Below are 15,398 nucleotides of genomic sequence, written 5' to 3' on the forward strand. Positions count from 1 at the left end.
AAATAAAATTCTCATTTATTGTCTCTTTTAATGAGTAAGATTGCTAAATTCTCTCTACAATTGACAGTTATGAGCACATCCCCTCCTGAAATCATCCCTTGGGAAGATTTGTTCCTTTCCCCTTGCCTGTCTTTTGCCTTTACTGTTACCAAATTGAAAATGTGAACACCAGAACAGAAGAACAATAATAAAAATAACCTATTCGGTAAAGTTTATAGTTTTGTGTGTATGGTTCATTACTTTTTTTAATACTGAAGTTTTTACTAACTTCCAGTTACGATAGCTCTGCACTTTGCTTTACTGTTCAAATCATACTTCTAGGAGTGCGTATAGGTGAGCTTCTGCGATTCCTGTAGGAGTTTCCTTGTGGCCTATGAGTAAAAATGTACCTTTTGATTTTAATACTTTGCTGTTGAAATTGCCAAGTTGCTTTTGGTTTTCCAGGCATTTCAAGTGGCACCTATCTAAAGGCTCATTTTGATCAGCAGGTGAAGTTAATAGCATTAGTTTATGATGGTGACACACAAGGACTGATCCCTGTTCTATGAGAAACTATGTGGTGAGTCCAGATGACTTCGGTGATCAATTCAAAAGGGAAAATCTGCTTCAGTGATTTTGTGTTGCTGCTGAGCGTAGAAATAATTAGCCTTTTGGGGACTACAAGTATTTGTTCTGAGGGTAAGGCGGGTTAATTATCTTTCTGCTTTTCAGTGGAGTGCTATTCATGACATCGAATTTAAGCTTCTTAATAGAGTGGAAAGAAAGGTCCTTAATTTATGTTCAGATTCTGCTTCGTTGATGAAAGAGGCAACCAGTAGGATTAGCATTTGAGCAGGTGACAAAGATTATTTTGTTGTTACTGATACTGGTTTGTTTTCTATTTTTTGAGGGGAATTTGGTTGTTTCTCCATTAGATATTAGCATTTCTTGTGTTGGATTTTTCTGCTGATTCTGTGTTAGTATTAATCTATTCAAGTTGTCTTTTAACATTATGACCATAATCAAGACTTTTTATTTTTTCTGTACAATGTAAGAAATTATACAAGAAATAGTATTTTCTTGCATCAAATTTATTGAATGTTTAATATCTGTTGTATCATATCTATTTCTGAGAATTAATGAACTTTGAAATTATAGTGATTTCCATGGAAGTCCGTTCTCTTGGAGAATTTGGAAATCTTTTTTCTGAAATACTCCTGATGCTACTGTAAAAGTTGTTTTAAGATATTTTTTTTCTGAGGTTTGCGTGTATACGCAGAGTTAAGTTGTTGGTCTGCGCTGTGTAAGCCAAACTGATGTGTACTCCATTTTTTTGCCTTGGTCCCTGTTAGGCAGGCTCCCACAAGGTCAATTAATTTAGGAGTTTGTGAGGGTTTAGACCTGAGTGAATCACCTGACTGAGAAGCTTTCCCTAATGGCTTGATTAAAATATATTTTTAATTGTCAGAACATAGTCTTATACTATTGTCAATGTACCAGAATAAGTTTGTTTACCTACCCAGCATGTCTTGTTAACTATCACTTGTCAGAAAAAGGAATGCCCCCACCCCCCCATCCTCCACCCCCAGCAAAGAAGGATGGGCAGTAATCACTTCTGGCAGATGATGAGAGTTTTAGAATGAGTGAGAAGTCTGGGAAACACTGTAGGTACTGACAAACTAGGAAGGGCTTAGGACAAAAAGAAAAACATCTAAGGAACCTGGGAGGTCATGTTTGAGTCCTATGGTCTGTCCTAGGAATTCTGCTTGTCATCAGAGGTGATGACTGAACCACAGTTTGGATCTTAAGGTAGGACTGTCTCGTTTTCAGAGCTATGGCGTAAGCTATTGTTTTCTGCTGTCAGCTGCAGAGACGCTCATTTCGTAGCCTGAAGCAGAGCTCTGCAGTGGGCAGCCTCACTGAACTTGTGTGAAATGCTGAAGAAGTTAGTTAGTTAACTACAGGCTGCTGCTTGTTTTGGTCTAACCTCTTAGCTGCCCCTGCATGCCAATGCATTCCAACAATTCAAACAAAATGGAAAATTAGACAGAATGGAAATTGAGACCATTACTAGACAATACATGTTCAGGCGCCTGAGCTCTGTTGTATGTCTTTTGTTGCTTCTGGACCTTTTTGGGACAACTGTTTTAAGTTGCTTGTGCTAGCTGTGAGAATAACGTGTTTTAAAATAACCTGGTGAAAAACCACTCATTTTAAGAAAGAAAAGCAAAAAGAAAAAAGAAAAAAAAAAAGGCACAACAAAATTTGACCATGGAAGAGCCTGGAGAGCTGTGAAATCCTGGAGTTGTTTCACAGTATAGTGTGGATACTGCAGAAATCCAGCAGTGTAGCTCTCACCCTTACTTTTTACATAGGACTTACACTGTAGTGGCTTTTGTTTTGTGAATTTTCTTAAAACTTACCCAGAATTTTAAGTTATAGTGTAGAAACCAAAGTTTTGTGTTTAAAAAACACCCTGTCTCTGCATTTTGCATATGGTAAATGCATATGCATACGCATTTACAACAAAATAAATTTGATGCTGAGGACTAAACAGATGAAGATCTGTATTTTCTTCATGTAAATCTCTAGAAACAATTGTAGTATTTGAATATGAAGGTACTTCAGAGCTTTGTTAGAATAATGAAGGGAGCATTTTTATAAGAATTTCAGTGTTGCGCTGCCTATTTAGCCTTGGACCACTAGTTTCTCACTGTAATCCACAACACTGGAGGTGGATGTTCTGTACTGCAGTGAACTCCATAAAACCCCAGAAGTCTGATGTAGGTCTGGTTGTCTTTTGTTTTGAAGAATCTTGTTTACTAATGAGGAGTGATGCTAAAGGATATAAGTACTTAAAGGGGGGAAAGAGTGGGAAATACATGTGTTATTATTTCTTTTTTAGATTGCTTCCTTGTATCTGTAAGAAAAAATTATATGCCTAGGCAAGATGCTGAACTCAGCATAGCGTTCTGTGGGTACTTCATACTTCACCCTTGAAACCCATGCAGACAGTAACTGGTTCAGTTTTAGGTTTGAAGAGGTAAGTGATGAAATGGCAAACACAGTGTGAAGCCTCCTTGCTTTTCACTCAGCAAATAGCAATTCATTCCAGAGGCAAAAATAATAATTACTAAAAAAAAAATAATTTAAAAAATTACAAGTATTGTTAGTAATATTCAGGCCTAAGTAGACTGCGGAAACTGTGAGTTACTGTGTTTTAGATGGGGGGGATTAGCTCTAAGGAATACTGCTGTCCTTTCCAACAGTGTCTCAACGTTGACAGGATGTTTGTGGGATCCAAGGAGTATCCTATCCATCACGCTAGCCAGCCCTGTGGGTTAGTTTAGAATATCACCTCTTTTCCCAAACATTTGTCTGCTTTGTATTAACAGAATCCTTTCCTCCTCCTGTTCAGCCACACCTTGTCCTTCTGGTCAAAGAATCAAAAAACCCCGGTATTTATAGTCCATCCACCCCCCGTGCCCCAGGTTTAGCTTAGTACAGCTAAGCTTATAAAAGAGGAAGACTTCTGTGTTAAGTAACGCTATTCTGGATATGGTTAATTTTATGTCCTCACTCTTTGGGTACTCCAGGTGAATCAAAAAGTGCCTTTTTTTTTTTTTTTCTTTTTTTTTTTTTTTTCTTTTTTTTTTTTTTGTGCGTGATCTAAATCATGTCTTCAGTAATAAATCAGTGTTGAAAGAAAGGGAGATAGCTCAAAATGCATTCAACCACTATAGCTGAAAGACTTCACCTACTTCTGTGTGGTTATTAATTAAGTCCTGATGTGTATTTTATATGTGTTCTTTCTGCTTTTGTGAACGGTATGTTTTTGGAGGCATTTTTTATGCTTTAAGAACCCTAAATCAGTGAGGAGATTTTCATTCTAATTTTTAAAGGCTGCTTAAAAGTTTCAAAATCAAAATTTTATTGTCTTTAAATTTAGGTCCTAAATCTTATATCTCTCCCAGTTGAATCTTCACATATTTCATTGTTACTAAATTTATTTAGAGGCTTGTTCTTGATTCTTATCATAGTGAGGGTATATGCGTGTATATCTTTGGAACCATACCGTTGTTAGAACATTACGTTTGTTCTGGTTTGGTGGGTGGAGGTTGGTTTTCTTTTTTACTTTCTTTGAACTGCTTAAAAATTGATGAAGATTAACAGAGGTACATGGAGTGACAGGGGAATATTTTGTATTTTATTTTGGTGATCTTAAAAGTTAACAGGTTATGGAAGAATGGATTTTTGAGAGGAGTGTAAGAAATGTGAGAGACTGAAAAGAGCTTTTCTAAAGGCAGAGGGAAATTTCTTCACCTTTTGCAGAGCTGCTAAAACATATGGCTTAAAAATATTACTTGTTACAATTCCTCTGGTTCCTTGCTACGTGTACTCAAGCCATCTTTCCCTCACACTTCATCTGTGTCAGTTCATCTGTAAACAGTATTGACCTGTGAGCGAGCAGAGCTAGATATTGGTAAGATGGTAAATAACAATGAGCTTGCATCCCTGAGACGGGGCTTGATTGCTTGATAAATTATGAGCAATCAGGCGTGTTTTCTTGCAGTTAAATGCAAGGTTATGCAAATAAGAAGAAAGGCTGTAGTTCTGGTTTGCAGTACAAAGCTGTGCTGGCTACTGCATCCTAGTCCAAGACCCCTGACTTGAGAAAGGTAGCTGGAAAAGTGGAGGGGGCTTACACAAATGCGCATTGCAGCAGAAACTGAAGAGTTTAATCAATGCATTTTATCAACAATGAAGTAAGGAGACAACTTGATTGTACTGTGTGAGTACCCAGACAAGGGGAAAGTATCTGCATAGGAGGGATTTTTATAGAGCTCTATTTCTGTGACTGGTTGATGAACTCAGGATAAGTTCAAATTGGTAACAAAAGTGCGTGTTTGTAGTGCTAAGGTAATTAGTTAGTCTTTCTGAAACGTACGGGGTCTGTTCAAGCACTCTTCACATCCAAGACTCAGAGTGCCGGATGCTGGACAGAATGTTATGAAGTGTCTTATACAGGAGCTCAGAGTAGTTGCAGAGCTTGTAGGTTTTAAAATCTCGGGGCGGGGGGGTGGGTGGTGGGGTTCAGTGTCAATGAAAAAGGGTAAAGGCCAAGTATACAGGCTGGGAACTGTGGAAGAGTTCTTCACAGTCTTAAAAGTGTCATCACATTTCTTATGTCTTAGCAGAAAGTGCATCTGCTTTTCCCAGAAGGACTTCACATGCTGGCAGCTTATTTGCTGCATGAACTACCTGTTGTATTTGAAATAACTTTTCTTCTTGGGAACATTCTGATAGTAAAAGTAATTTAAACAGATAAAGGAATGGTCAATATGCCATAAGAATGGAGTGTTTATCACTGCAGGTGTGTATGTTTTAAGTGCCTTTAAATCCAAGGGCTGTCTTTCCAAGACCTTTGAGGATTTGTTGTGTAGTATGGGGTTTTGTTGGTTCTGGTTTCAACTTTGCTGTTAACAAAGCCTGCAAAGTCAGGAAACAGCTTTCTGAAGCTGTATTTCTCTAAATGTAGCTTTGCCCTAAGAACAGGCATTAAGTTTTCAAGGTGGTGTGACTATACTGAGGTACTGTATGGAGTCTGTGAGTGTATATACAAGAGGCCATCGTGCTACTGCAATGGGATGACTGTCCTATTATGAGCTTCCACCGTGGGATGAGGAAAAAGCAGCTCTGTGCTGATCTGAACTGGAAGAGACCCTGAAATAATGCATGTATTTAAAAAAATAATACAAATTCAATAATTTGGCAGCACAGGGCTGCACAAGGGGCTTTTGGGAAGATTCTAAACGTAGCTGATCACTTCTTGGCCTTAGTTTCTTGTTGCCTATTTTGTTCAAAGCATGTCTTTGTTGGGGGTGTGGGGTGGGGGGACACACGTGGGTATAAAACTGCCGAATTGTGCTTTTGATAGTTATGGAGAATGAATTCTTTTATCTTATTCCTAATAGTTATGGAGAATGAATTCTTTTATCTTATTCCTAAGGCTTTGGAAATATGATACGTATTTTTGATATCCCTGTATCAATGACCAAAAAAGGGCAGGAGATAGAGATAGGTAGCATTAACATGTGTTTTGCCTTTTTTTTTCCTCTCTTTTTTTTTTTTTTTTTTTTTTTTAGTAGTAAGGATATATTTTGGTAGAAATCTCAAAAGTAACTGTTCTGAAAGCCAGTGTTGGACAGAGTCCTTTAATGGTATCTGCTGAGTTATTTTGCTCTTGTTCTTTTTCTTGTTAGAACATTTTTGATATGAATGAAAACAAGACAGGAAGATACTACAAAATTCTTGATTATTTTTTTTTAAACACTTGCATCTGTTCTGAGTTGAAAATTCAGTCAAAGTAGATGTTTCTAAGAACATTGTGGAAGCATTGTTACCTAATTTTTAATATTTTAGTCTGCAATTCATAGTTTTGACATACACAAACACTAGATGGTTTGTATAGCACAGATTACACTGTAATGCTCCCCCTTGAATTTTTATTCTTCTCACTTAGAAAAACTTTGCTTTGGCTGGGTGCTTGCATTGCAATGGAGTAAAAACTGTACTGGTTACACTTAGCCCTGTATTGTGCTGCTAGAGACAGTCAACAGTAGGTGAATGTTGTCAGAGAAGGGCTAGGGCATGTAGACAAAAACAGGGTTAGGTAGTGTGCGAGGTCATATTCTTGTGACCATGTGCTATATTCATCCTCAAATACCGTTTCACATCTTTAAGTCAGTCTTTCCTTGCTGCTGCCAAGTGTATTATTCCCTCTCATGCAAGACTTTCTGGTTCAGTGCATAAAGGAGTAGCCAAGATGCTATGTCTCCTAGATGTCATTAGTAAGCTGGAAGAATGCAGATGCACTTTACTTCAGATAAAATGAACTTCAGTATTTCAGAGTATGTAGTTGGCAAATTTTCTGTTGTAAAGCATTATAACCTAGAAGGCACCAAGGTGTTGGAAAGGAAACTGAATAATTTGATAGTCTTTATTGTAAGGTTTGTGTTATGACTTCTGGATTAGATTCTAAATTAATAGTTTTGTTCACATTATTAAACTTGCAGAAATGCACAATACTACTAGCAAATTTTATTTAATGCTCTATATCCCTAAACAATTTTTTCCCTATGAATTTTTGACCTATATGTTATCCATAAAATACCACTGAAAATACCTGGGACTTTATTTAATATAAATGGATTTTGAAATAAAAAACATAGAGGAAAAATGTGTTTTGCCTGTGTAGTTTATAATTTAGAATGTTAACAAACCCAAAACTTGCTGTTAGGATCTGATGTTTTCCTGCGAAAAAACTGCATTCTTGTATATTAAAGGTTGTGCTATTGTGTGTCATCTAGGGCTGTGTTAAATCCCAGCCTCATTATACTCTAGAAGTGATGTGGCACATACTTAAGCTAAAGCAATGTTACAGTGCAAGTGGTGGGTTTTTTTCCAAATAATTAAGAGCAGCACATATTTTACAAGTATTTTTCATTTTCAAGTTATGAAATAAAAATACTCTTATGAGGAAAACTCTTAATTTGGAAACACACTGTGACTTCTTACTACCTCTGTGTGAAAGGAAAAGCTAGAAGTCACCTATTCTCCTGCTTAGACTTTGAAATACTTTTAAAAGACAGTAATTGAACTCTGCTTTTTTTATTCCATTGCAGGTTTTTCTTCTATAATAATGGCAAAGCCTTATGAATTTAACTGGCAGAAGCCAGTTCCCTCTTTTATGCAAGATGGAGCTGTGTTTGATAGATATGAAGAGGTAAGAGGCCAGTTGCATTTCATTTGCTATTCTTGTCTAAATATGTAGATGTCACAGACTGTTTCATGTTTTGCTTTTGTTGTACACAAATAAACTTTCAAATAACTCCAGAAATGTGGTGGTGGGGGGGGGGAAATACCAACATGCTTCATTGCTATACAGATTTTTGTTTTGAAAGAAACAACTTTAAAATATATTTAATCCCTCTGAACTGAAATAAGCCCTGAGGAAGAGAAAGGGAGCTTTGGATCAAAATATCTGTAATGTGCATAAAGCTCTCTTCTTTGCAAATTCAGAAAGCATGTTACTGAATGAAGTTAATCTTTTTAATTTTTGTACATCTATCAAAAGGAGGTAGGGGAATATACCTTTTTTTTTTTTAAAAATGTATAAACTGAGGGCATGCATGCACAAGGGAAAGTAAGAAAACATATTTATATTTTGATTCAAATACATAATTTGAGATTTGGAGTGGTTTTATCTGCTTTAGAAAATCAACCTGTACTCTATCTGAAATATGATTACTATGATCCCATGTCCAGCTGTGCTTTAATCCAGATTTATTAAAGGAATGGAAACCAGGACATTTTAAACAGCCAAAATGAAGTGCTGAGACCTTTACCTTACACTCAGCGTTGATATACCAATGAGAATAATGTTATAAAGGTGTATTTTTAATCTTGTTAGGACAGGAAATCTCTTAAATTTGAAGGTATCTCAGTAAATACCTTCAGGGATATTAGTATTTCCTCTTATCTTTTGAAATATGAGTAAAAGGTATTTGTTTTCATGAGGCCTGCCAAGATAGGGGTAGTTGTTTTACACTGTATTTTTAGTTTTGGGGACAGATAAACTAAGATGATACTAGTGGACACTGAATTCCTTAGAAAGGAGGTTCATAAAACTCTTTTTTTTCAGCAAAGATTGATCCAGAAACTCAGCGTGTAAGGATCCAAGTGAAGAGGGTATGGCCCCATGGTTACTCTCTTGCACCTTAGATGAGCAACAGAGAATGTGCAGATACAGAAAAGAGTTTAAGTGCTTTACATTTTGGTGTGAGATCAAGAATGCTCAGTGAGGCACCTGGGTCCTTGGTGTAGTGATAGGGAGAATGAGACATCTCAAAAAGTAATACTTCTGCACGGTGGGTTGGTGTACCCAGCAGGCACCTGTGCGAGACTAGGTAATGCTGGGCAGACGTGGGGTGAGATGGTAGCACTGTAGTCTTGCTCCTTACGGCTGCATTTGCTGCCTTCCAAAACCCTGTAGAAAGGGGGTCCTACTTGCCACCTGTGGAGCAAAATGTTTGTCCATCTATGTCACATTCTCTAGCTGCATAGCTTTCTGTGAGTTTTGCTACCGTTCAGTCCAGATTTGATATGGTCCAGTTGGAATCCTGGTTTGTCTTCTTGAAGGCAACTGTTCTGAAACATTAAAGGGCTTTCACTTATGTAGCTAACTGTACATTTTATCTGCAATTTTACAGGAATCTTCAAGGGCTGTGAAAAAAACCCAGTGACTCAGAAGTTAAGATCTGTAGCCTATAAACAGCACTTGATGGTGTGGCTGTTTGATACCAGATGTATGATATGCATAAGCTATTATTTGTGTTGTGGTAGTAACTAGATAGCCTACCCTAGAGAGAGACCATTTTTTTTAGACATGCTATGCAAACATAGCAAGATCCAATCCCTATACTATAGGGCTTGCAATTTTCAAGAAAAATGTTTCAGATCTAGGCATCAGTTTTCATGGAAATGCTGTACTTAATTCTCTACCCTGACAGAAAGGTCATCTTGGGAAAAGAGAAATGGTAAGTGAACTATGGTTATGCAGCAGGTCAATGCAGGACTGGGGCTCAGAAATCCTGGTACAGGGTCTGGGTGACTGAACAGCTGTCATGTAGCATGAGAGGTCTTTTATGTGCCCACATTTCACTGAGTTGCTAGAAAAATCTGGGTCGTCGTTATGTGGAGCATTGTCTTGATTAATCTTTTGCTTATACAGGAATATCTTAACCAGAAGGATTACAAAATTACGGAAATATATTTTAGGCCAAGCATTATGCATGTTTTGACTGCTGAAAAAGTCTAGAACAGGGTTATCTCAATAATACGGGAAATAAAAGTCGGACATGATGAGGAATCTTCCTGGTCATGTTGCATCTACGTGGTCTGATGGTAGGTGTGGGGGTTTTTACCGTACAAGATGACAAATTGCAGAAATGGTAATTTGATGAGTAGAGTCAGGGCTGGGGTGGAATATCAACTTGATTTGATGCAGGTGATGAAAAGGTACAGTTTACATAAACACCTTTGTGAAAACAACTTCTTTGGTATATCAAGAACTTTTTGATACATGGGGACAAAATAAATGACAAAATATTGCCTGCCTTTTATTGTGTGAGTAATCTTTCTGTGAAATGCAAGAGACACTCGTTTGGATTGATATCTAGCTGCATTTTTATATGAAACAGGACTCCACGGGCTGTAAAACCAGTAAATGTGATGTGTCTGGCAAGAAGTAGGTTTCATGAGGGACGACTGCTAGGGTGAAGGCAGGAAAACAGAAGTTATGGTGAAAAAGGCTAGGTAGAGCAGTGCATGCTGAAAACTCATATGTAGTGGTATCAGCTTAGACTTAGCTATAGCAACTATATGCTTTCTGTCTGAGTTCCCGTGCCTGTAACATAAACATACTTGTTTGCTACTTGGATGGAAAACTGCAGTTTGTCAGTCCTTAAAACCTGTAAATCTTGTTAGAGGTTGTAAAATGGAGTCCAGAAGTGGTAGACACCATTCGATAATTAATGCAACCAGGGAAAAGGAGCAATTATCCCAAACACAGCATATCCCTCTTGGCTGTGCCCATCTAGGAGGGTTCAAGGACGTTACCCTGCTGTGGTTGCAGGAACTTGCTTGCCTTCACGCCCAGTGTCAAGTCAGGATAAGACCTGACTGGAATGTGACCATTCCTTAGCTCACCTGATACCCTTGATCCATGGCAGAGGCCAGAAAGGCACCTGTGGCTGCCTCCAGATGTCCTGCATCCCAGGTCAGGCTGGGGGGCTGCCTCAGAGTAACCCAGTGAGAACGAACTGTCCTGGATAGACTCTACTGACTTAGGTGTGCCCCAGAGATTGAAAGCAATGGAGTTTGTGCCTGGGTTTGCTACCTAAATTCAAACTATTCTGTATGCAAGACTCTGAAAACAGCTGTGTATATTCATGTGCTTGCTGCCCTTGCTGTATGTACAGGAGATGAGATGGCATTTCAGAAAGGTACCTCAGTCTTTAATATAGAGCAAAGTCCTGATGTCTGAAACAGTAAGCAGTGCTGTAGCCTGCACATGTGCTTTTTGGTTTTCAATTAAGGAAGTCAGGAAGTCCTGGGTTCATTTTTTTCTTTAAGAATTGATTGATTCTGCACAGCGTTATCTTGCATTTTAGCTTAATTTATGGTGTGTTAATTGAGGCTGGAGGTGTGTGGAGGAAATTTCTTTTTTAATTCAGCTAATCTGATTTTTTGCCTTGTCTAGTCTCTTAGGTATGCAATTCTTTCTTAATTTCTCTACAAATCAATATCTGTCAATCTCTACTTGCCAGATACTCTTGCTACAAAATGCTTGCAGCATGCATACTGTCACAGTCTAACAGAAATATGCTTCCAAAATTCTGAATGTTAAAATGAACTGTGGTCTCATTTGATCCTGAAGGTAGTATTGGCAAATCGTGTATTTTTAGCCTTTATGTAGTTTGGAAGCATTTCATTTTCAGTGTGTTTTTTTGTTTTGTTTTGTTGGTGTGTTTTTTTAAGTTCCATTTCATTAGGGTTTTTGTTAGGTAAGAATCACTGCTTTTATTAAACACAACAAATCTTCATACTTGCAAAGAAGTAGGAAAATATTAATTAAGTGCCTCCCAGTGTCTCAAGTGGCAGCAAAAAGACAATTGTTAAAAATGATCATTTTTTAAAAGCCTGCCTCCCTCATTTCTGATTGCTTTGGGAATAACAAATTCTCCAGGAGAAGGTATTTGGGGAGAAAGGTAGCAGTCTTTTATTTCTGAACAATAAATAAATTTATGACATTTGTCAAACCGACTAAAATAATGGTCTGTATTTTCTTTTATATAGGAATCTTCTGTCTTTGAAAGCAACTGTCTCTTCCAAGTGGATGAATTTGGCTTTTTTCTGAGCTGGAAAAGTGAAGGAAAGGTATAGTACAGTTATGTCAGTAGTATATATTAGATATTCTTGCACTTGGTTTATATTCTGGCTAGTTTTTAAAAATCTAAAATACTGTGTTAATTTATTTACAAAGATAGCCTTAGTCCTATTATTTTAGAACTGACAGAAGTGAAGTATTTAAGAGGGAATTAACTGATATAAAAGGGAAATATACTGTTTAACGTTAATGTAAGTGTTTGCAAATAAGATTAATTGTTTGTTTTGCTGCAGTACCTAATGGAGCCATGTATCAACAGACCTTTGAACTTACACTTTTTTTTGCCGTTTCAGGAAGGACAGGTATTAGAATGCTCCCTGATCAACAGTGTTCGTTTTGGAGCTGTACCAAAGGTACTCTATAGTTTACACTCTTTATTTAAACAAAGAATATTTAAACTGAAGGTGAAATGCAGGATGAAGTTCATTTGTTTAAAACATACCAGCAACACAGCTTTTATTTTGCAATCACAGTCTAAAACTGTAAGGTCTAAAGTCAAGTAATTTGGTGTGATTGCAGTGGGAAGGTTCTGTTATCTGGTCTTTCTGATGTAGTACAGTGCTCAGCTGTCAGGATGCAGTGAAAGATGAACAATAGACATTGAGAACATGTATCAGTTTTCACTTATTTTGTAGCAGTGGGTTGTTATGCTTAGTTTAGTCCATTTTCCATTATCATAAAACATAGTTTTGTTTGCATCCCTCTTTATACAGTTAGATGGTCAGAGAGGGCAGCTGGTCACTATCTGCCATTTTGAAGAATATCAGTAGTACTAGCTAGGAGTTCTGGATAAACCCAAAATTACGGAAATATTGTCAGTGGTATTCTTCAGAAGGAATATGTAGAATTTGCTGAAATGAGTTGTGGGCCTCCCTCCTCCAGGCCTTGGCCTTTACTTTAGAAGATTTGTTGTGAAGCAAGATATCTTTTGACATGTCTGCATTTCCACTTTCATGTGTTAAGTGTTTCTGTGTTGACTGTAGATAACTCTCTTGGGAATTCATAGACTAAAATGTTTCCCTATTAGAGAAGGGGCGTGAGAAGTAGTGGTACAGACAACCCCATGCTTCTTGTGCTGACAAATATACCAATGTGTGTCAGACTTCACCTCTGTCTTTACATAGGTAATTTACTCTTTATGCCCATTAAATATATAGCCCTTGACCTTCAGCAGAGATACCAGCTTGTACGTCATGTCTGGGAAACAGCCAAAAAGTCACACAGATCATAACTCTCAGTAACTATGGGCCTAGCTAGATTGGAATAATTTATGTAGAGGTTAATACTGTTTCTCTATTTCCAGTCTAAATTTTTAATTTAACTTCCTAAAATGTATTTAGAATACTTCATTTATTCCTGAGTTCTCACAATTGTGTTCCTACTTGTTGCTACATAGTGTATTTAGGGTTTACACACAATAAATCTAAGTGAAAGCATCATTTAAGACGATTGGCAAAGGTTTAAAGGTGCTAATGTATATGGAGATGGAAACACATCTTTACCATAGTGCATTGCATAACAGAAGTATTGCAAATGTAATGAGTTATTTATTCTGTTCAACAGGATCCCAAAATACTAACTGCACTTGAGGCTGTTGGAAAATCAGAAAATGAGTTGGAAGGACGAATAGTTTGTGTTTGCAGTGGCACAGATCTGGTGAACATCAGCTTCACTTTCATGGTAGCGGAAAACACAGAAATAGCCAAGGTATTTCACAATTAAACAGTGCGTGGGAGTTAAAAAAAAAAGCTTCTCAGCAGTACTCGATTGTTTTTCCTTAGTAAGTCAGCCTGCTTGGCTGACTCAAATACCTCCTTATATCTGCTGCCACACTTTACAAAAGGGCAGCAGACATCCATTTGAAGCATTGTGTAATGTGTCTGTGTGCCATGGTGAAAGGAAATAGTGACTTTATCAGTCTCTGTGTGCATGGTGATTTATCAAAAGTAGACACCGAGACCATTAAATATAGCACAGAGCATTCCCTCAGCTGTTCAGTGTCTCTGTGTGGGGCTTGCACAGCAGACCATGTGATGATTATGCAGTGGATCTGTAACACACAGGGATGCTGAAGGGAAGTGCAATTACTTTCATTTTCCTTGTGAGTGGAGCTCAGCCCTCCAAAATTTTGTTTGTTGATAACCTAATAGTATTGTGTGGTTAATATTATTTGAAAAGACAAAAGCAGGAAAGAAAATTGCTACAGTTAAGGGAATTTCAGCGTGCCCAGGTTCTTTGCTGTTTCCTGTTGACATGGAACATTCTTAAGAAAACAATGGTGCTTTTTAACACGTCACCTTTCCTGAGAGCTTAAGATTGCAGTTCACAATGTAAATTCTGTGGCTCCACCAAGGCCTGGTACTCAATCTATCTGCTGTAAACTGTTTGAGAAACTTGATCCCAAGTACTGATAGTATGCTATTAGCTTAGATCCAGAGATTCTACACGTTTTGCTTTTCTGATTGTATGTACTTGCAGTGTATTGTAATCTGTTTTGCCTGTGTGATAAACATGGAATAGTGATCGATTACAAACACCTGCTAAATCCCCTCCTTTAAATCTCCTCTTGAAGAAGTGAGTCTTTGCATGGCATTAAGTAGCCATACATCTACTAACTGCAGTTTAAAATAGGCCTTGATTTAATACATGTCCAAAAGTAAGCCCCCCTTGTGAAATGGCAAAGGTGAGAGCTTGGAGAAAAAGAGGCAATGATTGTAGCTGAAGCAGCCCATGTAAGTGCAAGGGATTTATCTGTATTGATTTCTGCTATCCACCCCTCCCCTCCCCACCCCCGTTTGCCCTGAGGAAGGCAAGCATTACTTGCTGTAGAACTTTTGTCCCTTCCTCAGATAAACCAAGGTCAGGATTGGTTGGCACCTGGTTGGGGTACTTTCAAACAACAGAATTTAGTGACAGACCCAAATACAAAAGCCCAGAACCTTTCTACCCATAAAGAGAGCAAAAAGGTATTCTGCTTCCATAGGTAACAATTTACAATTGGAAAAGAAGTAATTGCTACTCACTGAAGGCTGGGTTATAATGGAACTGAGTAACCATGCCAAAGAAGATGAATGCAATTTCCTGACTTCTCCAGGCTACCCATGTAAGGAGGGGTATCAGTGGGAAGTAGATTATGCCAGGCCCCCTCTAGGACAGGGTGGCAGAGTGTGGGCGCAGTCCCTCAGGGGTGCCACAGCTGTGGCAGGTGGGCATGTGCAGAGCTACTGCCTGCCGTGGGCAGTGATGAACCCTCCCCTCCAGGCAGGGCTCATCGCAGGCTGTCTGCTGTGATCTGTCATCATCTCTGCACTTGGGCAGCTCCATATTCCTCTGCCTCTTGTGGTGATGTGCTCAGCAGGTCCAGCCAAGTCATCGCTGAGCTCCAAGTATAACTGTTCCAACAACAAGA

At 38.1% G+C, this 15,398-nt stretch overlaps 1 protein-coding gene across 7 annotated transcripts in view; it reads left to right on the top strand.

Moving 5' to 3' along the window:
• PLCB4 (phospholipase C beta 4) overlaps positions 1-15,398 on the top strand; it is a 208,597-nt gene that overhangs the window by 107,076 nt on the left and 86,123 nt on the right. For 4 of the 7 annotated variants that reach the window (XM_055816321.1, XM_055816319.1, XM_055816318.1 and 1 more), the window contains 4 exons: positions 7,665-7,765; positions 11,899-11,979; positions 12,283-12,342; positions 13,553-13,696. In XM_055816321.1, the coding sequence (XP_055672296.1) occupies positions 7,682-7,765; positions 11,899-11,979; positions 12,283-12,342; positions 13,553-13,696 (369 nt within the window). In that variant the 5' untranslated portion in view covers positions 7,665-7,681. Of the gene's footprint in view, positions 1-444; positions 560-7,664; positions 7,766-11,898; positions 11,980-12,282; positions 12,343-13,552; positions 13,697-15,398 lie in introns of all 7 variants that reach the window. The other 3 variants (XM_055816320.1, XM_055816323.1, XM_055816322.1) reach the window with 1 other exon arrangement.

This window comes from Falco peregrinus, chromosome 11 (assembly GCF_023634155.1).
Source record: "Falco peregrinus isolate bFalPer1 chromosome 11, bFalPer1.pri, whole genome shotgun sequence".
Taxonomy (NCBI): Eukaryota; Metazoa; Chordata; class Aves; order Falconiformes; family Falconidae; genus Falco; species Falco peregrinus.